Raw genomic sequence first — 22633 nt, 5'->3', positions numbered from 1 at the left:
TGTCTTGCTAAATCTAACTACCAAAAATCCCACATTGTATATACAGTATACAGCTAAAGCAACACCAGCATATTTTTGGAAACACACAACTTTGGAGTAAAATACATACTACTCCTGAATAATCCAATAACCTGTGGTTCATGCACCAATACCTCATCTACAGAACATGCTGGATATATCTGCCTACACCTTGTTCAAAACCTGGGCAGAGTTCTCCAGAGTGGGATGTGAATTCTGCCCTAGGCAGATTGACTGGATTTTCTTTGATCTTTGACATGGATGAAACTATTAAGAAAAAAAAATGCTGCTGACAGTTTGAAATTTAGAAAGAGATACCACCAATTTCAAAACATCTCATTTAAATTAGGAAACAAAAATATTTTATGATGTAATCACGATGGAGTTATAAAGCAACAAGTGAGAGACAACTACTTCGCGTTTTAGTTCCTGCACACTAACGAAAGAGTACACTTCAATTCTACCTCATTTTTAACTGTAAATTGCTAATTTCAGACAATGGCATTTAAAAGGTTCGTTTTGTAGAGTGCTGCTTACTCTCCCCATATACAACCGTTCTCAGAGCCAGCCAAAAATCTGACTAGAAAATACTGGCGGAAGATGAAGGTAAGGCATATACATTTTAATTTAAAACGTGTCATTTGTATGTATCCGATATTTTCTTGGTCCTTGGATTTCCCTCCAAAATGAATTTTCTAGCGTTTTAAGTTACCAACATGCTCGTGCAACGCTTGTTCTTTAGTCATAAATTCTTCTCGCTTTACTTTACCTTGTGCTGTAAAAGAAAGCTACCCTTTGCGCCTGTATCATTGCTTTCATTCAGTGCCAATCACAGGCTCTGTATCATTAGGTGTGAATGTGCTAGAGAAGCACCAACAGCTCCTTTGTATATGTCAGCAAAGGCAGAGCCTACTTGGGAATCTGCCCAAGATTCAGTACAATTCTAAAGGGCTAATCCCTGGACCGGATAGTTTATCAAAGATAGCGTCTACGAACCCTTTGTGAAGGTGCCCTTTCTCTCCCTCCGAAAGGCTGCGGGAATCTAGCAATCTCTCTCCAGTAGGAGACTGTGGGGAACAGCGAGGAGTGGGGCTTAAATTATTATCCTCCTGACCCCTCCTTCTCCCTTCCCTTCCTTCCTATTTTTGGCACAGTACCTTGCTGGCTAGAAAAAGTACCTCTCGCCGATCTGTTTCTTAGATCTGAACTCCGCTTTGAAAGAGTTGAACTTTAGGCTCCAGATAACGTGAACACACACACACACACACACACACACACACACACACACAGAGAGACACACGCGCGCGCGCGCACTGCCCCACAAGCAAAGCACATTAAGGATGGGATGGGCTTTGTTTCCTTTTGCAATGTTCCCCTGGAAGCATCGAAAGTAAAGAGTAACTTCTGCCTTCAAGCTGACTGTAAATAATTATAGATATTTTTTTTAAAAAATCGGTCTTCTCGGGATCTTACAGAACATTCTTTTGGCAAATCCCGATATTGGCCAAGCAGTATCTGTTGGCAAGTGTGCACAGATAGACAACACGGTTGGCCCATTCTTCTAGCCCTACCTCTCTGCACAGAATAAACCTGAGATTCAGCACGGGCTACAGGGGGAAGAAATGCGGTCTGTCTGGCCGGAATCCCTTTGACCGAGGACCAACCGGTTTGCCGCCCCTAGCAGCTGGCGAGAGTCGGTCCTTACCAAACTGTTCCGACGGTTAAAAATACTCCTCGCCCCACTGTGGAAAGCGCAGGGAGGCGAAACTTACATGTTGACATTAGCGGGCTGCTGTCCTCCGGCGGGTGCCAACCACCATCCCCTGCTGCTGCGGCCGCCGCCTCCGTCTCGCTCCCGCTCGCGCTTCCCGGGAAGTTCCGCAGCCTCTGCCCACCTGAGACACACGCAGCGTCCCGCGCGGGCGGGCAACGCGGGGAGCGGCCCCTGCTCAGCCCGGGTCCCTCCCGCTCGCCGCGGTGGCCGCGCTTTGCCTCTCCAGTCGCACCCGGCGGGAGAAAGCGGGGGCTGCACTGGGCGGGTGCTGAGCGGGCGGGAGGCTGGGGCTGGTCGTTGGGAGGGTGGGTCCCTGCGCTGCCCACCCCTCCCCCTCGCTGGGGTCGGGCTGGCCGCCCCGGGCAGCTGCGGTGTCTCTCGGCTTCCAGCGGGCCGGGGATTATTCAGGTGGCTGCGCAGCCGGCTGCGACTCGGGACAGTGCGGCTGGCGGACCGCCCCCGCCCGCGGGCTCTCCCCTCGGAGGCCGGGCTGAAGGCGCCTCGCAGCGCCACCCGGCAGCGGTGATCTGGGCCCCACAACACCAGCAGGAGAGAGAGCACAGGCAGCTAGGGGCACCCCCTGCCCGGGACACCTCAGCCGCAGAGACACACCGCCCCGGAGACCACCCCACCCCCCCGCCTGCCACACGCTGCCCCAGGGGTGCACGAATCAGAGATACCCCCCCACACCACACGCTGCCCCATAAACACTCGCCCACCACACGGGCTGCCCCAGGGGTGTCCCCCCCCGCCCGCCACACGCTGCCCCGGAGACACCCCCCTCACCACCACCACCCGCTGCCCTAGAGACACCCGCCAGCCACACGCTTCCCCGGGGGTGTACGCTACAGTGGGGACACAACACCTCAGAGACATAGTGCTCCAGAGACCCCCACCCACTGCTTCAGGGGCACACACCCCAGAGACACCCACTCACTACCCACTGCTCCAGGAGGGCACACTACAGTGGGGACACAACACCTCAGAGAGACTCCCTCCCCGCCCCCGCCCCCGAGAGACACACTGCTCCAGGGGCACACAACAACCCTGAGACACTCACCACTCCCAGAGATACACTCCACACTACTCCAGGGTCACACCTGCCTCCCTCCCTGCTGCCAGCTGCACACCACACCCTGCCTCTGGAGCATATACACACATCCCAGGGACACACAACCCAGGAATACACACACCAACCCAGGGATGCACATACAACCTTGAGGACATACACACTCCATGCACTGACTCCGAACTGACTGACACTTAAAAGTGCACTACCAAATTTGAGTTCCATGCAGAACCTAGCACCTAGGAAAGTGCCACCAGCTCAGCAACAAAGGGGTTAATTGAACATGTCATTGCTCCTGGTGCCAATTGACTGGATGCCACTAGAATTTTGAAATTTTTTGAAATAATTTTCGTAAGGGATGGATAAACCAGTTTGGTTCACCTATTTTTAAAACCAAACTTTTTTGCGGCACTGCAATATTCAGATAATGCTATTTCTACATAGAATCTCTCCCTTCCAGTTTCTATCCAGATGTAAAAGATTTGAAATACTGGAAGAAAGACTGACCTCATGGTATTTCCATCCCGTTCCAGTAATGGAAGCACTGGAAACCTCATGAGGAAAGTTTTTCTTTGTCCTAAATTTTCAGTCCAGTTTTGCAGAGATTAGGAAAGTGTGGATAAACTTTGAATGGGCATTCAAATGTTTGGATGCTTATCTGAACCACAACCTAAAGCTGAACCTTTTAAAGTTCACTTATATATATATATTATACACGGATGGTGTCAAAGGCAAAGGATCACAGAGACAAAAGAAATAATTCCAGATTAGTCACATTCAATTAGTTTTTAGCCATGTCAGAAAAATGATCTACTTTTCTGTTGTAAAATGGAAATTAAATGCCAAACAAAACTGCAAACACTGAAAATATCAAAGAGCATAAAACCCTGTGACTCGTAGTGTTGTAGTTTGAAGGAAAGGGAGGTGGACAGTTTTGCATCATGTATACCAAAGTAAATTCCTCTCAATTTTAGTGGAAAGTGAAAAATATCTCTGTATATACTACAGTATTTCTGTTTAAATGCCTATTGGATCTCTCATAAAAACCCTTCATGGTACTCTGCAAGAATTGGCAAGAACACTAATGCTTGCAAGTGTGATATTTCAGTGTTTTGGGCCATTACAGTAGAAGACATGACAATGTTATAGGCAAACTAGGGAAATATGGTCTATGAAGTGGTCTAGATAGAAGAAATAATTATAAGGGGTGTGTGTGTTTGTGTGAAGTGTTACAGTAGCTGCGTTGGTTCCAACACAGCTCAAAAGCTTGTCTCACCAACGGAAGCTGATCCAATAAAAGATATTCCTTCACCCACTTTGTGTCTCTTATAAGGTGGGTGCACATCTAGTTGAAAGAGTAGTTAGCAATGGCTCACTGTCAAACTGGGAGGACATATTAAGTGGGGTCCTGCAGAGCTCAGGCCTGGGTCAGTACTACTCAATATTTTCATTTCACCTGGATGACGGAGTAGAGAGTACACAGACAAAATCTGCAGGTGACACCAAGCTGAGAGGGGTTGCAAACACTTGGGAAACAGGATTAGAATTTTAAATGATCTTGAAAAACTGGGGAATTGGTCTGAAATCAATTAGATGAAATTCAATAAAGACAAGTGCAAAGTATTGTGAAGAGGGTCTTCAAATAGTAGATTCCTGGTATTGTCCTTGTGAGCAGCAACAATTAGAGAAGTTTACTGATGTTAACTGGGTTCCTGCAACCCAAAAGCTAATTAGGACTAATTTTAACCATTAACAAGCAACGGAATCCATCAAACCCACAAATATAATATAAAACACACACAAAAATTGAAGATAATTTCCACATTTTTCACATGTACACACAAGGGGATTGCACAGACAACCTTAATTCCAGCATTTCCTAAGCTTTGAATGCTAAAATTTACAGTCTTAACAGTTTTTTAGCATAGGTTTTTTTTAAAATGTAGTTTTTAAAATAGAAAAAAGTCAGAATCATGTGGAATCATACTGAACCCCAGCTTGGCTCATCATTAGGGTTTGGAACTTTAGATTCACTGCACAGACCTCTACCACCTGAACTAATGCAGTAACTAGTAGCAGTAGTAGTCTATTATCCTCTATGTGGATGACGACTAGAAGAGGGATGCCCCTGTGTTTTACTGCTATTTGCTGTCAGCAGAGGAATGGTGAGACTCATAACTCCTAGGTTCTGGAGGGGAGTGTTCTCTAGTGGTCACAGACATTTTAGCCAATTCCCCCACAAGGCTGCCCCTGTTCAGCTCTCCTCCTATCTAACCCCCACCCCTCCTTGCCTCCCTTTGTCCACTACTCTCCATGCCTTGCATCCTGCCCTCTATGCCTACCCTTCCCCCGCCTCCTTTTCCTATCCAACCCCCTGGCTCCTGCCCCACCACTCTCCTCCTATCTACTCCCACCCCAGCTTCAGTTCCTATTTCCCTTACCCTCTGCTCCTATCCGGTCCTCCCCCTCCCATACTTTGGGCTCATGCCCCCTACCTTCTCTGTGCCTATGCACTCCTCTTCCACTCCCTCTGCTCCTAACCCCCCTACCCCCGACTCATATACCCCTCCCACTTCTGCTCCTTCCTCACTCTCTGGTTCCTGTCAGCCCCTTTCCCCAGCCCCCACTCCTCACCCCTCTGCACTCCAGTCAGCTCAAGTGTTACCATCCCCAAGTGTTAAACGCCCATGCCATGCATCTAGCCCCAAATATTAATGAAACAGGCTAAAAATCATGGGATTTTTAAAAAACTACATGTTATTTTTCTTGGCCTTCTTGTTTCAGAGCAAAAACATGATTCCTGGAGCTGGGGCTGTAAGAAAAACACTATAGGTCATGAGACTCACAATCAAATCACAAGAGTTGGCAAGACTACAACTTCCTCCTCCTCCATGCTGCCTGGGCCCAGCAGGGGGTGCATTAAGAACAGTGGGGGCACAGGCTCCCTGCTCTAAGTTCCAGTGCCCAACACTACAGCAGCACAGAGGAGCAATTGCAGTGAAAGTCCTGCTGAGCCCCTAGAATCCTGGGCTGAAGCTTGCCCAGTACAGATGGAATCTTCAGGGAATTTAGCTGTGAGTGCCAACAGGCCTTACTGAGCATGTGCAAACTGAGTTCTTTCAGAGACAAATTTGCTGTCCCTCTGAAAATCTTCCCAAAAGGCACATCCCCATCATCAGATTTCCTTGCCAAATTTTAGGGCCCTGCTCCAACAAAGTATCTGTGGCATGGTGTTTTTTTTTGTTTGTTTGTTTGTTTTTTTGTTTTTAAACATGGGTAAAACAGCATATTTTCCTAACTCTTGTTCTCAGAAATGGATGAATCATTTTTACTGAAACTTTAAAATAAAAATTCAGCCTGAGACAGATATGCAGCATGGAAAATTTCATCCCAAAAGGCTAAAGCATGGCGAAGTTATGAGCAACTGAAAACAGGGCCATATTATGGGAAGAGTCTGGCAACCTTAACTATTGGCAGTGCTACCAGCATTGCATACAATATATGTCAGGCTCCCTTAAAAATATGAAAGGCCTAAAGTTAGAGGCATTACCAAAAATAGGATTTTTTTTTAAATATCCATATACTGAACCCTCAACAGTAGGCATGGAACATGTTTCTACAGTTTAAAAATATTCAGCTATTTTCAATATTTCTATATTTCACATGTTAGAGACACAGATATGTAGAAAATCCATATTCAGCAAGGACAAAAAAAATAATAATCAAGAAAAGCCTGAGAAACTATACGAATTGTACTGGATTTTATTAAAGGTAGTCCAATGTGGTAAAAATCATCTAAATTCTATGTTTAGCAGCTGCCCTGGATCCTGCATTTTTACACAATGGCAATAAAATAATAATGATAGTAATATAATACTAATAATAGTTAAGTCAGTAAACTCCTAGAGATATAATATCTTTTTGCTAAAGCATATTTTCTTAAGAGGCCTGGATGTTCATAATTTTGTAACTATATCACATTGAGGAACAATAGATTAATAATGAGCAATATATGTACAAGCTAACACAAGATAGGGAGAAAATAAGAGGCACAATAACTATTTAAACATGTTTTACTATTATTGTGTCTTTTATGGTTTATGTTCCTGGTTTGATAAAATAATTAACTTTGAGTGATAAGGACACTGTTAATGAATGATACTACGAACAACTGCTTAATATCCTAAAAAGAAAATTGCTTTCAGAGTTTTTGTGGATTTCAACAGATTTTTGGCAATTTTTTTTCATGTGATTACAAACTCCTGGGAAGGACTGTGCTTCCTATGTGTTTGTGGAGCACCTAGCACAAGGGAGATCTGATCCTGACTGGAGTCCTCGGGTAATACCACAATATAAACATGCAGACAGGGAGTATGACACATCTTGGTTCTTCCTCTGCATTTATATCAACATGGTGACATCATCATATTCTTGCAGGGCTCTACAAGCTATGTTTGCTCTCCTCCATTCCCCGTATAGGAAAAGGAATTGTATAGGGATGAAGATCATGAATACTGAGATAAATAAGTGAAGATCTGGTGAAATCAATATATTAAAACTGTGAATCTGAATAAAGGTGTTAGGGTGTCATTTCATGATATCATGGTTAATTTTTTTAACACGTGTATTTGCTTTCTGGTTTTATTTATTTTTATAAACTACACCACACATATCTTTGATCCACCTCACCTTCAGAAGATACCAGATTCCTGCCACCACCTAGTCCTCTTGCATTTCTTTAGTACTTCCCATCCAACTGAATCAAACTTTGTTTGAACTACCCAAATCCAGCCCTCTCCCAAGCATAACCTGCTTCACATATACACTCTTATAGTTCCCTCACACCACACAGCCACAATACACCTTCTATGCACATACACACAAATAAATGATGCCAGCTACACAACAAACAGACTACACTACCAGTCTTGCACCCACTAACTATAATACAATGCATCTCCCCCACACACATCCGTGTTGCATCTTTTCCATTACACACATGCATACACATGCCATAATTTTGTCCTTTGTACTTGCAAACATGCCCTGCTGCCCCCCACCCACACATATATACCAAAACACACACACACACACACACAGACACCCCATGAGGGTAGTGCTGCTGGCTCTCCTTATCTCAGCCTGGTCTACACTACAGAATTATTGTAGTATAATTACATTGCTCAGGGTGTGAATAATCCACACCCCCGAGCAACATAATTATACAGACGTCAGTGGGAGAGCTTCTTTCCACCAACAGAGCTACCACCTCTTGCGGAGGTGGATTAACTTAGCCAATGGGAGAGCTTTCTCCCATTGGTTTAGAGAGTCTTCATTAAAGCCCTACAGCGATACAGAGCAGTGTTTTAAGTGTAGACTTGCCCTCAGATAGTGGCTCTGCCCTACATCTGGCTCTCCTTCCCATCATTCTCTCCTTCCTCTGCCCCTTGGGGCTGCCTAGACCTACAGCACACAAATAGCCATCAGGAGCATGCCTATGTGCTAATCTCCATGTGCACATTCATGCTCCCTGATTCTTTGTAGGGGTTAACAATGCCAGCCTGGGAATATTTAATAGGGTTAGGAACACAATACAAATACAGACAGACTCCTGATGGGAAAAGAATTCTAAAAGATAAATAATTCATTACACTTTTCAATTAAATAAAAAAAATCAAAGGTAAATTTCACCAAGGTACTGCCTACTAGAATATGAACAGTAGTTGTGTGGACAAAGGGAGACATTAATGGTAGGTTTGCATGACATTAGTGCAGAACTGGAGTAGGAAGTCAAAATTCAGAGAATTATGCACTAAAGCTTTTCACAGATGGATCTTTAACTCAGAATTAGAATGGGAGCACTGTTCTACAAACCAAACATGTTTAATTCATTGTTAAAATATGTGTTTTCCCTAGGAATTGAAATTAGAGGTGGTGTTGAATTTAGGGGGAAGTGGAGGGATTTGAAAATGACTAAATAGGAAACACTGCATGTAACCACGGCACGGGGGGTATGGGGGAATATGGAAATCCCATCACAGATGTTTCAGTTTAAATTAATTCAGTCTATTTATTCATAAACATCGCTATGCCACTCACTACTGAAGTAAGCAAACACTCTATCAAGTTGGAACATGAATGTGCATGATCCCACAAATTTCCCATTTATTGTCAGATAATGAAGAGCATGTTTATACAGATGAGCTTACATCTCATAGTAGTAGCCAGGCACAGCCCAAGCTACATTTTATTTTCTATTTCGAAGTGGTATCATATCACAAAAGTTTTAGTCTTATACAGAGCATAGTTAACACAAAGCTCTGCAGCACAGGAATCAAAATCCACCACTCTCTTTTGGTGTCTAGTCTAGGTTCATTTTGGAATTTACACTACCATCACGGCCTCTCTACTGCCCCTTAGTTTTAAAGGTGATACTACAAAAGAAAACCAACTGGACTTGTATTTCTTTACGATGAATAAATAAGGCCTGAAAAGGTTTTGGCAAAGGGGTCTGGGGAGCAGAGATGGGAGATGTCCGTTTTTTTATTTTGGAAATGTAGGTCCTGTCTACCCTGGAAAACTTTATAGTGACTGGAGAGCTAGCAAAATTATGACATCACAAGAGGCAAGTAACTGAAAGCTAAGCAAATAAAAGAAGAAAAGATTTTCATTCAGACTGTGTCAAACCTTAGTGTTTTGTCTGTATTATTTTTAAATTTTCCTAAAATTTATCTATCTGCTGTGCCTAATAAATGCTTGATGGTTAATTGTCTTGGCTAGGGCTAGGCTACCCTGACAATGCGGCATCAGTGCAGCCCTAACACTGCAGCTGTAGTGCTTCAGTGAAGATGCTAGCTACGCCGATGGGAGACAGGAGAATTTTCCCCATCCACCTAGCACTGACTACACCGGGCGTTAGGTCAGCTTAACATTGCTCAGAGGTGTGGATTTTTCCACACCTGCGACATAGTTATATTGAACTTATTTCCTAGTGTAGGCCAGGTCTTAGAGATTCAGCATCTAAAATGGTTTTGTTTGATTGAAAAATGAAAATTTATTTCAGTGAAAAGTTTTGAAGTTATTTTCATTTCAAAGTGTTCAGAAGGGACTGTGTTTGAGTTTTCACACAAACAAAATGGAGTATAATTTATATTTTGTGAAAAACATTGAACTCCAGGTTTTTGTTAAATGAAAAAATTCTATACCTATTTTGATGTTTTTTATTTTAAAAATTGAAACAAAAGGAATAGTTTTTTGTAAAAAAACAAATGACGATTTCAAACATGTTTTAATAGGTTTTTCAATAGGTTCTATTTTGACAATAAAACTTTGCTTGGAAAATTTGGATCAGTTCTACTCTCACTGAAGTGGGAAGTTCAAGTTCTTAGCTATTTATTCTTTACCCTCAGTCAAGTTCTACATTTTCCTGATTTGGAGAGTTAAGTGCTCTAGGTTGTATCTCTGTGGTTATGTGTACTGTAGGTGGGATCTCTGTGTTTAGAATCCTCCAGAATTCTGTGACATCGCCGCGTGCCTCCATCAGGTATGTGTGTGCCTGCTCTCTCTATTTCTAGCTCTGGCTGCTCTACTTGCAGTGACCCCTGCTGGCAGTTTCTCTTTTCAGGTGGCTTTTCAGTGACTCAGCCCTCCACACAGGCCATGTGTAAAACACATATGAACCCCTCCTGGGCTAGCTTTCAGATAGTCCTTGCTCTGGAATGGAACAGTGCCCCCAGGGCTTCCTCCCTAGAGACTCTTCGCTTTATAGCAAGTCTTGACCAACCTCAGCTCTTTTGCTCAGTTGCTCTTTCAGTTCAGTTCACCCCCTTCTGTAGTATTTAAGTTCAATATATACTGACCCTCTTTGGGGTCTTCAGCCCCTCCCTGGGGCCTGTGTAAGCTCCCTCCTCAGGGCATGCAGGCCTACCCACTACTCCAGGTCCCAACTCGGGGACCCTACAAATAGCAGCCAAGTGCTGCATCCCTTTTAACTCTGGTGCTGGTGCTGCTGCTGCTGCTGCTACTGTTCTCTGGGCCACTTCTCTGCGGCCTCAGCACCTTCACCCTCTCCTCAGGGCTGAAGTCTTACTTGAGACCCTTCAGCCAGCCAGGAGCACCTACCTTCCTCGCTCCCCCAGCCTCTGCCAGTAACTGAATCTGCTCAGGCCCAGCAGCTTCTTTTATATGAGCCTGCTGGGCTCAGATTGGCTGCTTCCCTGCAGCCTCTCTATTCTAATTGGCTGCTTCCCACTCAGCTTCTCTAAGCAGCTTGGAGGACTCACCTCTTCTCCTCTTTTCTGGGGCAGGGCATGGTAGGATTGTGAGGCCTCCAGCAGGAGACTCCCGGGCCTGGTACACCCCGCCCCACTAACTGTAAGGACCCAGACTCTAACAAAGCAGATAACCTAGAAAGAACTCTATTCTAGAGCATAGCCCCCCAAAACCCACCTATGGCTGTAGACTCAGAGCTATTGCTATAGTGACACTATGCAAAGCTTCCTAGCCACTAAGCAATGGGGAATTAGCAGTCAGAGCCAGGACTCCGCTGGAGGCCAGCAGCCCAGTCACAGCATCTCCCAGCTGATGATAGAAGGCAGCCAGCTCCTCTCTTTAATCCAAGGCAAGATGCGTTTGGGCAGAGCCAGAGTTATTAGAACACCAGTCCAAGGAGATGCCAGAGTTAGCAAGAATTATAGCACTTCCCATGTTCCTGAAGCTCATTTCATGCTGCAGCTTTAAGTTCTGGCTAATCAGGACATTTGCTGTTATTTATGTAGATACAGTAATGCATAATTGAAGGGTTCATGCAGGGTTCATGCACCTGAAAACATTCAGGGCACACCCTGAGTGTTGTGTAGGAGCAGTGCACACACTGCTCCTTCCAAAGACATGGACCATGGAAAATCGCCCAAAAACCATAAACTGTAAAAAGCTTCCTTAGACTGGGCTCAAGGCCTAAAAGCAAAAAATGTAATAAATAAAAGCTGGTAAATAAAAATATTAATCAAAGTCATATTATTCCTTTTGTTGTTTTCTTTTGTGGTTAAAATATGTAATATGCATAAATAAAAAAAAATGGATAGAAAGCCGACACAGCAGACCTTCCCGCTTGCTTGCTAAAAGCTTTGTTTATCTTGCATTTAAATCACAACACATAATAATCAAAGATGTGAATTAATTTGCATAAAAATGAAATTTCTGTATCTTTAGCCTCAACCGCTTTGACTGAACATGAGTGCTCACAGTGCTCATGCTGTAGCACCTGACAAGAGGCCCTTCAACTAGTAAAGACCAAATTTGACATTCCTATTATTTCACAGGTAAAAAACAAAACACAAACAAAAACTGCTCAGGTCTTTATCATAAAGAAGCAATAATGCGTAAAAGTTCCATCTTAAAAAAAAAATCGTTTAAAACCAATTTTACATCTTCCCTTAGTAACTAGAGATCAACTGGACCGGGATTAAAAATCTGAGGTATTCTGATGTTGTGTTCTGATGTCAACTATAATGACAGAGGCTATTGTCCAAAATTCAGATAGAGATTGTAAAGACTGAGGCATGGACGGTCAGGTCTAGTGGTCAAGGTTGGAAGACAGGAACAAGAGCCAGGGTTGTAACTGGAGTCAGAGTCAGGGGATGAGCCAGGGGTTGAATCCAGAGCTGGAGTGAGGGGTAGGGTGGAGAGACAGGAAAGCAAGAACCAGGAACAGAGGAGAATCTGGGATAAGGAAGGTAGGAACCAGGAACTGGTAGAAAGACAGGGCTCAAGAGTCAGGGTCCAAAGTGTGTGCCTGCCTGCCAGGATCCACCTAGTTGCTCAGACAACATCCTGTGCCTCTTTCTGACTTAAGCAGTGTGTCCAAGCTAATCAGGAGCTTCGTGGGCTGAACACTTGGTGAGCTAGAGCTCTACTAGCCCCATTCTCCACTAGATCTGGTGGGCTGCTGGTGGTAGCCACAGCCTGTCCACTGACTGTGGGCCTGGATTAGAGACCTGGATTCAGGCTTCCAATATTCGAGTGTTTGGATATGATGTTTTCATTTGCCTGTCTCTATCAGAAACCTGCGGTAACTTCGTTTTATTATTTGAAATTAGTTTCATTAGAAATTAATCATGAAAGTGAAGAGAGTTGAAATAAATACATGCCTAATAAATTCCTTATGACACTCATCTGAAATTAATTTATTGTCCTTTTGACAATCCACAAAGATTAATTTAAAATTTGCAGCCATTGCTTTGAAGTTTTACCATTTTCATTTTGATGCTGAAATATTTTCTGTGGTTGTTCTTTGTCTAATTTTATTCGGAGCACATTTTATTTTTTGCATTGGCAAAAGGAAATTTCTGTTGTGGAAATGTTCATGCTTCTTATTAGTTTGACAATATTAATACAGTCAATAATTTATTAAGCTAGAGGTATTTGGAAAACTAGATGGCTAGTAGGTCAAATGAGACCCCAAAGTAATGATATGATTTATAGGCTTTTCTGAGTATTATGTGAACGGGAATTTGAGTCCAGTTCCCATTGGATTGGTTTCACCACCATAAACGCCACCATCCCAACTGGTGTATCTCTTGAAATTCTCAACAGACAGCCTTAAAATGGAACAAAGATGGGGACGGACTTGGATGAGGCACATGAGCAGGAGAGTTGGGGAAGGTGGCAATGTTCATGCAGTGCTTCTTCTATAGAATGGAGGAGGACTTCAGTCCACAATACTAAAATCTGTCAAAATTTAAAAATAAAGGAGCCTGGTATCTCTTAAGCCACAAAGGGTATGTCTGCACTGCAATAAAAAGACCCACCCTATGGCTTCAGCTGGCCCGGCTCAGCTGACTCGGGTTCGAGGAACTATAAAACTACAGTGTAGACATTCAAGCTGAAGCCTGAGCAAAGGACTCAGAGCCCAGACTCCAACCTGAGCCCGAACACCTACACTGCAATTGTATAGCCTCACTGCCTGAGCCCTGCGAGCGTGAGTCAGCTGACCCATGCATTAAGACTTGGTGCCACAGGTTTATTTCAGTGTAGACTTACCCTTCACTTAAAAGGCCTGCCAGCTGGTTGTTTACTTTGTACACCATTCAGCTAATGCAGGTGTCAAGTTAGGCCACTATTTTCCACAGGGGACAAAATGACCTCCTTCCTCAATCCATCACCAGGACCTTACACCTTCTTGGACCATGATGCAGAAGGAAGCTGTACTGGGTCAATGCAGCACAAAATTGCTACCCCATATCCTCCCTTTGTTCCCCTTACATACAGTCACCACTCTACTCCTCTTCCCGGCCCAATAATTTCCTGTCAGCTGGGTTCAGCACTGCCCTGGAATGGAAGTTGCAACTCCTCTTACTAAATCAGAGGCAAACAGGCGATGGCTGAGCAGGAGTGGAAAGTCCAATGCACCAGGCAAGAGGGTGGGAGAAGGTATGAGGCAACTGAGGAAAGAATGAGACTTTGTACATGCTGAGAAAGACATAGGGAGAACATTTCAGAAGACTGATGGGTCAGGAGAAAACTGCTGGAAGTGAAGAAGCATAGGGGATCTGAAGAAGCGCTGGAATGAGGGATGGTGCTGGATATAGAAAAGTGAGGTGAAGGGGATAGACAAGAAGCAGTGGACATAGCAGCAGGAGCAGACAATAAGCAAAGATTGAGAGAGAGGGAAATGAATGAATGAAAGAAAAGTCAGAACAAATGGTTGTAATGAGAAAAGGAGAGAGGGAATGTGCTATAGAAAGAAAAGAAGGGAACATGGCAGAAGGAGGTAGAGAAGGAGAACAAGAAGCTGAGATGTAGATTTGGAATAAAATTTTGGAAAAAAGGAGAAAAGAAAGAATTAATAAAACAAATAGAAAAGAGAGACCGAAGGGAAACAGACATTGAAAAAGATGGTGGAAAAGATAGACCAAGAATGTATATATTTGATACAAAGATTTATTTTGAATTGATCTTAGTTAAATGAAAGATACTTTTCATGTAATGTTTCTATATACTGTACATATATATGTACAGAGAGTACATACGTATACAATTCCCATACAAAAAGTGGTAGGTTTGAGAAAGCATACCAGTAAGTTAAGGGTAAACAACCCTACAGGAACATTAAACCCCAGCAAATCCCCTAGCCATTAAAAACCCAAGACATTCAGAGTTAAGGATTATCTATGTTCTTCTTTCTCTACTTTCCATGAACCTAAATGCATCCATCCGTTAAGCTATAGGGAGAAAATGGAGCTGAAAACAGACCTCCCACACACACATTTTTCTTCGTTTGCTTTAATTTATTTAGAGTGGCTTGATCTGTGTACAACTTGAATAGTACCAGTACTGCTTGGTTTAACAGAGGAATTTAATTTTGACATTCTGCAGAGCAGTCATAACATCTGGCCCAAATCCTGAGTAGTGTGAACACCCACAATTCCTACTGAACTCAATGGGAATTGGGGTTGTTCAGCTCCTCTCAGGATTTGGTTCTTTCATTTTATATCCAAACCAGTTCCTGTATTATTTGAAAAATCTCTCCACATGAAAGCCATCTCTGCAATATAATGAATAAATTACCTTGTATTATGAGTATGGGATTTAGAGAAGACAAGACAGACAAAAAGGATCATTAAGATGTCTCCAATGATGCTCAGTGATGAAAAACTCCTTTGAAGTTGTACATTTATTGTTCCTAATTTCTTCAGTCTCAATAGACAGAAAAAAATCTTCTCTCTGTTGTCTCCCAGACAGCTGTTAACATTTACATTTACTGAAATGCAGGCTAAGAGAGAATAATAGTAACTCCGTTGCATCATAGACTGCGGGAGTGTAGGACAGCTTTCTCATTTAGGGCCCACCTTACTCACACTACACTGTGAATAGTTCCATTGAAATCAAGAGAAACTCTCCCACTGACTTCAATAGGCTTTGGATCAGCCCAGAGAAAGGAGTTCCTCAGTGTGAGTAAGGGTGCTAAAATCTAGCCCCTGGTCAATGAAACAGAGAAACAAGAGTTAGTGAGAGTCTGAAAATGTTTCACTATGGTCTAGTAAGGAGCAGGAGATCTTTTCTGGTTTATGGCTACAATCCAATTACTTCAACATTATATTCCCCACACGGCCCTCCAAAAAAGAAAGACTGATAGGATCTTAAATTAGGTATGAATAAGGTTAAACCTTAAATAAGGATCACTGGAATCAGTGCTGTCAGATATTTCCTGATCAGTTCAAAAGAAACACTAAGATGAAATAGAATCTAGATGAGGGGAGTGCAAACTCTGGTCCAGGGCTGGATCCGGCCCATCAGGGCTTTCAATCCGGCCTGCGGGATTGCCAACTTTGTGGCACAGCGGGGCTAAGGCAGGCTCCCTGCCTGCCCTGGCTCTGTGCCACTCCCGGAACCATCTGGCACCACGTCCCTGCGGCCCCTGAGAGGTGGGGTGGGGTGAGGCAGAAGGCTCCGTGCACTACCCTCTCCTGCAGGTCCCGTCCCTGCAGCTCCCATTGGCCGGGAATGGGGAACCAGAGCCCTAACCTCTCCTGCACCCTGCACCCCAACCCTCTTCCCTGAGTGCCCAACCCCCTGTCGCACCCCAACCACCTGCCCTGCAACCCCTCCCGCACTCTGCACTCCCTCCCACACCCCAAACCCCTGCCCCAGCCCTACATTCATGGCCCTGCATACAATTTCCCCACCCAGATGTGGCCCTCGGGCCAAAAGTTTGCCCGCCCCTGATCTAGAACTATCATGAACATTTTTAGGATACAGAAGTCAATTCTATTCAAAAGGAGGCTCCACCAACATTTTGGGCAAGAGTTAAATTGTGTCATTCATTTCCCAGTGGTCCTGAACATTTATCAATTGCTTGCTTATAAGTAGCATGAAAACTAACATTCAAATATCTTTGAGTGTAGAATAGATCACCAGAATTGTCCAGTTGTATCAAATATTGGGATCTCTATGACCAGTCATCCCTTTTTATGAATAGATCTTTCCATTGGTGGCAAAATGTGATATGCCTCTTATAACAAGAAAATGCACATGTATATACGTCTTTATATCTTATTAGAGGTGCTGGTTAATACTTGGTTGCACGTGACTGCAATTCTAAGGAAAATTCAAATTTGTGTTTTTATAATCTCTTCCTTGAGCATCCATTACTTTCCTTAACTTTAGTTAAGTATTTTATGAAAGAAGACAAATTCCTTCTGAATCAAAATAGAATGAAAGTAGAATTATTACAATGGGAAGAACTTAAAACACACCACATTTATATTCAAGAACAGAAATGAACACACTGCTTTTAATTTTATGACACTTGGTGGGCATTATCCCATGAGGCAGCACACATATTTTTTTTGTCCTTGTTTTCTTTTGAGGAACATGGATGAATACAAAATGACTGGTGACAAAAGCAAAATTAAAGTGGAGACCGAGTCAAGACTGACAGGTATCAAAACAAGCATATAGTACTTTGACTATTGTCCCACATTGAAGTTCTTAATTTCAAGGGTTTTTTAATACTTACATATTTTTAGCCACTCAGCTCATGAAAATGGAGTCATATGGGGGCAAACTCATCAGGAAAGCAGAGAGCCTCTTTTAGAGAGGATAATACTGTTTGTTATTTTCTGAACTGCAAAACACAGCTCATCTGACTTGGTGTCAGTGGTGCAAATATCTGCAACTTAATCATTATGGTCTAAACATTTCCATAAATGTAGCCCCTGAGGCTTCCCTGATTTGCAGAAATGAGGAGTAACAGTTCATTTACACAAACACATTGCGTGTTTTCAAAACTTAAGCTCCCCATTAACTTTTCCTTTGTATCATTCAAAGGCAGTCTGGAAAGAGAACTATAAGAAAACTTTTCAGGGAAACAATGCAGTAAAATACTTAGCCTTATTTTGTTCATGGAATGACTAGGGAGGCCTGACCGAGGCTTATGAAACTTATAATACAAGACAGAGCATGCCAGGTACCTTGTCTCCTAAACCAATGTGACCTTAGTTAATTGGACAAGCATTGTTGCTGTGGGCAAACTGGAAGCAACATTTCTCATGTTTTATGTTTGTGTCCTACTCTTGTTAGGCAATGGGAACAGATTTGGTAGCAATTGACACTGTTGTGGAATGCTGGAGCCTCTATATTGTGTTTCTGTGAGCCTGTATTATTTTTGTATTTTAAACTAGCCCTAGATGTTTGAGATTTTATTTTCCCCCGAGGGAAAGAACTGGCAAAACTCCATGACTTTTCTACTTGCTTTGCAAAAGGAACAACAGGTCTGGTGGGATGGTCAGCACAAAAGACTCCTCACCATGGAAACGACAGCATGTGTAAAACATCTTTGCGGAAAATGTCATGTGGCATGATCTAGGACATATATAAAATCCTGACCAACAGCAAAAATGTAACCTTTTGTCTAAGCTGGAATGAAAATGGAGAACTTGTAGACAGGTAACTCTTGTACCGAAAAAGAACAGTTGTGCATTTGGGAGGCAACATAGTGATACACTCAGCTTACGAATGTGTGTAGAAGACAAGCAACTCAAGTAAAGAACTATCTTAATAAAGTCACCAAGTATCTTATACACTTCTTGGGTCCTTTTAGATATAAATGTCATATTGTAGTCTAATATTCTAGCTCTCATTATACTTGTTTAGATTCTTTAATCATTGATTTAGCAAAACAAATCTCGTACAGTGCAATGAGGCAAATCACTAAGCCAGTGGCTCTCACCTTTCCAGACTATTGTCTGATTTGTCTTGCGTATTCCAAGTTCCACCTCACTTAAAAACTACTTGCTTATAAAATCACACATAAAAATACAAGTGTCATAGCACACTATTACTGAAAATTTGCTTACTTTCTCATTTTACCATATAATTATAAATTAAATTGATTGGAGTACGAGTATTGTATTACATTTCAGTGTATAGTACATAGAGCAGTAAAAACAAGTCATTTTCTGTATGAAATTTTAGTTTTTACTGACTTTGCTAGTGCTTTTTATGTAGTCTGTTGTAAAACTAGGCAAATATCTAGATGAGTTGATATACCCCCTGGAAGACCTCTGAGTACCCCCAGGAGTACACATACCCGTGATTGAGAACCACTGCACTAAGACAACAATTCAGTTGCAATATCCAGATGAGAGTAATAATATCAATCCCCAAATAAATTTGGTCAGTCATCTTATACTTCCTCTCAACAACGTTTGGGTTCGTATTCCAACTGCTTATACCATGGCTAATAAAACTATTTCATGTTTGCTCTCAAAAAGCCAGCATCATGTTGCCTAAATTTTATTTTCATAGCAACATTCCCCTTGGGGCAGATTCAGCTGCCTCCCCATGGAGCTGCTGCCTCAGGTCCTTCACATGCCAGACAGCAGCTCCGTGGGGACCACTGGTACAGGCTAAGAATCTAGATTTCCTTCCAGTTCCGTGCACTGCCCTGCATTCCCCACCCAACCCTGCCCCATGCAGGCCTTCTCCAACTCCTGCCTATCCACAGCTCACCTTATTGAGTCTCAATCTCTCCTTCCACCCTCCTTTTCCAGTGCCGATGGCACTGTTTGCCTGCTGCACTGTGGCAAGCTCCAGATAGTGTCACCTTTGGATGCTGGTAGCATGGAGATCTCAGTCTGTATGCACCAAGTCATCAGCCTTCCCCACTGCACCCACAGCCCCATTATCTTCCTATATCCTCTTCCCCATTAGATCCCCAGTCTCCTCCCCCGTCCCTTTCTCCTTCATACCCCATGTTTTACCATCAGCCTCCGTGAATCCCAGGCTCTCAGTGAGGAAGCTGTTGAGCCAGAGAGGCAGGCTGGCAGTGGCAGAGAACAGAAGTAGCTGGTGAAATTTGAGAGCTGTTCTTTGAGGAGATCAAATACGTTTTATGGAACTAGTCGGACTAAATCTGAGCTGTTATGAAAATGTCTGTGTGGAGGCTAGGAGTCTTCAAAACATGAGAATCTGAGGATTTTTTTAATAGTCTCTTTAAGTTTTTCGCCTCAGAATCAGTGAATATTTGATTAAGAACACATATGGATGATTCAATTGATCCATAAAGACTTAATGTATTTAATTAGTGTGCTGGGGAAGTAAGAACCCAGCTGCTCTGGTCATTGAACTGTGGTCAGTTGCTTGGTAGGATGAGTGTAATGATTTTTGGATAGATCCCCATCAGACATTCAATATGGGCTGGTTCAGACACAGTCTTACCCTTCATCTGTTTGCCTCCCCACTTTCCCTCTTTCCCCAACAAATTCATCACATTTCCCTTCCCTTTTCTCCACTCTCACCACACTCTTAAACCCATCAAATCCTTCATCCCTGCTCCCCTTCCACTCCACAAATCCACCAATCAGTTCATTTGCCTGCACAATACCTCTCTGCAATGGCCCTTCAAAGACATGGTGGCTACTTGAGGTCCCCTCAGATATTCATGGCTACCGTAATCAACTGCATCCCCTGTCACTCTGATAGTGCCTTCAACTTTTCCCATGGTTTCTTTACTTCAGGTAGCACTGTTGGGAGAATACCCCATATTATAGTGATGTGCCAGCCCCTGTATAATTAAGGTTGCCTCACAATATCTGTTTAAAGGTTGACCTTTCTAAAATTGACATACTTAGTCAGATTTCTTTGAAATCTGGTGTTCCTCTACAAGGTGCAGGGTAGGATTAGTGACCTACATTTGGACTAATCTGAGTCAGGGGTCCTGGAAATATAAGCGCTAAAAATAATAACCATTTTAAAAAAACTTTCTAGGTGAGTATGTTTTGTCCAGAGCTAGAGATCAAACTATTGATGTGATGAGGGTCAAAATGCACTCAGTCTGTCAAATTTTACCCAAGATAGTGGATGGCACCCACTAAATCATTGGGAGGCCCAAATTGAAACCAGTATTTAAGAAAATATATACTTCTATTGTGCATATGCACCAATGGAGAAAAGTGGTTAAAGGATTTCCACTCCTGCCTGTTGATATGGTGTAAAGCTCCACTCTTACAAATGCTCTAAAATCTGAATGGATCTTTGGGTTGTTTTGAAATGTGGTGGGCCTCATGGGGATGGGTTAGGGGCTTGGCTGAGGAGGTGGGCCAAAGCAGGCTGCCGGCACTCAGAGGGTGCATGTCAGTGTGTGTGCATGGGTGGGGCAGTGGACTCAGTATGCTAATTTCAGGGCAGGAGACACACAACTGCTGAACTAACTACTGACACCTGCCAACAACGTATCTTTCCCTATTAAAAAAAATTGGAAATTCAAAGGCAAAAAAACCCGTTAATGCTGACTTAAGGTGGCGTGGTGGTACATCATCCTCTTGCAGAACGTGGAGTTGAGCCAGACTCAAACGTCTGAAAACCAGGCAATGCAGAGTGCAGCCCATGCACTTTAACTCTGCCGTCTTTCAGCATTGCCCCAATTTGCCCCATTAACATACATACCTTTACTCTGCCAACCCCACATTTGCATCACCTCATTTTACAACCCATTCATTCACACCCACAGGATTCCAGCTAACACTATTAAACGACAAAAACAAACGCCTTCCCTCTGTTCCCATGGAGCTGGCAGTAACCAGTAGGCCTTATCTGTATACGTTCCAGGTGCAGTCAGTGTGTTAGGTGGTCGAGGCAGTAGTTGGGCCTGCTCGGCAAAGGAACGTTTGGGATATGAGACCATCTGTGGATTACTTTGAGGCGTGTGACAGAGCTGTGATTGCGAAACGAGGACTCCTAGGTGTTGCACCCTCTGATGTGTGTCAGGAATGGGAAAAGGTGCATACCTTCAGGATGCAGTATGCATAGACTTGGCAGAATTCAATTCATATGTTATTATAATGTCAACAGATAATACCAATGTTTGTTTTTAAGCATCATTTTATATATTTATCAATTCAAATTTTCACAGTTGTGCAAAATTATGGGGGAGGAAGGTCAACGTTACATGTCAAAATATACAAAATACATATCCTTAAATAAACGCAAGTAGCTCTCAAGCAGCATTTTTCTTTTTTTGCCTAGCTGTAAATTTAGATTATTATTGATAGAAAAATGTGTTCATTGGTTTGTGCACGTACGGTGAAATCATGTACTGCACAAAGGCATTCTGGTGTAACTTCTTAGTGTGCAAAGATTTACTTTCAGCTTAATCTAATCAGGGGCATATGCAAATCAAGTGCACACAGCTTTTGTGTCTGTATAGTCTCTCATACTATATGTACAAGTGATAATGTGCAAAGACAGTGAGTGTAGAGTTGCTCACTTCCGAGGCTGAGATAAGCCTACTGAAAATTTGACCCCAGAGTTCAAAGGCCACACAATTTTCTTTACTCCAAACCTAAGTTTCCAATAGTGACTAGTGGTTTTGAGTGCCCAGCACTTTCCTAGGCCCCTTTAAGGTGTCTCAAGTAGGAAAAAACTTGAGGCTTCCAAAATTATAGTCGCTTTCTGAAAACTTAAGCTTAATATTTTAGCCCGGCCTTTTTCAGTAGTTACCCACAACACAGCACAGCAATTGTAAAAAGATTTTTCCTCAGGCTGTGTAACTGCTTTCCCTGTTTTCCTTTTCCCTCTGTATTGATTTGAACAAAGGTTTTTTCCCTTTCTCTACTGTTCTTCACAGAGCCTCTGTGTGTTTTCAACGATTTTCTACCCCTCTGGCTCCTCTCTGCAACAAAATGGTTCACCGCCGCACAGCAGCCAGCTTGTATAGGCAGGTCATCCTGGGGGACAACACTTCTTACATTATCTCCAACCCATGAAGGAAG

At 43.0% G+C, this 22633-nt stretch overlaps 1 protein-coding gene across 2 annotated transcripts in view; it reads right to left on the bottom strand.

Moving 5' to 3' along the window:
- Nucleotides 1–2018, bottom strand: part of ADGRG6 (adhesion G protein-coupled receptor G6) — a 153874-nt gene extending 151856 nt beyond the window's left edge. For both annotated transcript variants that reach the window (XM_073337489.1, XM_073337490.1), the window contains exon 1: nucleotides 1791–2018. In XM_073337489.1, coding sequence (XP_073193590.1) covers nucleotides 1791–1792 — 2 coding nt within the window. In that variant the 5' untranslated portion in view covers nucleotides 1793–2018. The remainder of the gene's footprint in view (nucleotides 1–1790) is intronic.
- Between the last annotated feature and the right edge of the window lie 20615 nt (nucleotides 2019–22633).

The sequence above is a fragment of the Lepidochelys kempii genome, chromosome 3 (assembly GCF_965140265.1).
Source record: "Lepidochelys kempii isolate rLepKem1 chromosome 3, rLepKem1.hap2, whole genome shotgun sequence".
NCBI lineage: Eukaryota > Metazoa > Chordata > Testudines > Cheloniidae > Lepidochelys > Lepidochelys kempii.
Note: the sequence above shows the minus strand (reverse complement) of the source record. Positions and strands in the feature narration are given on the sequence as shown.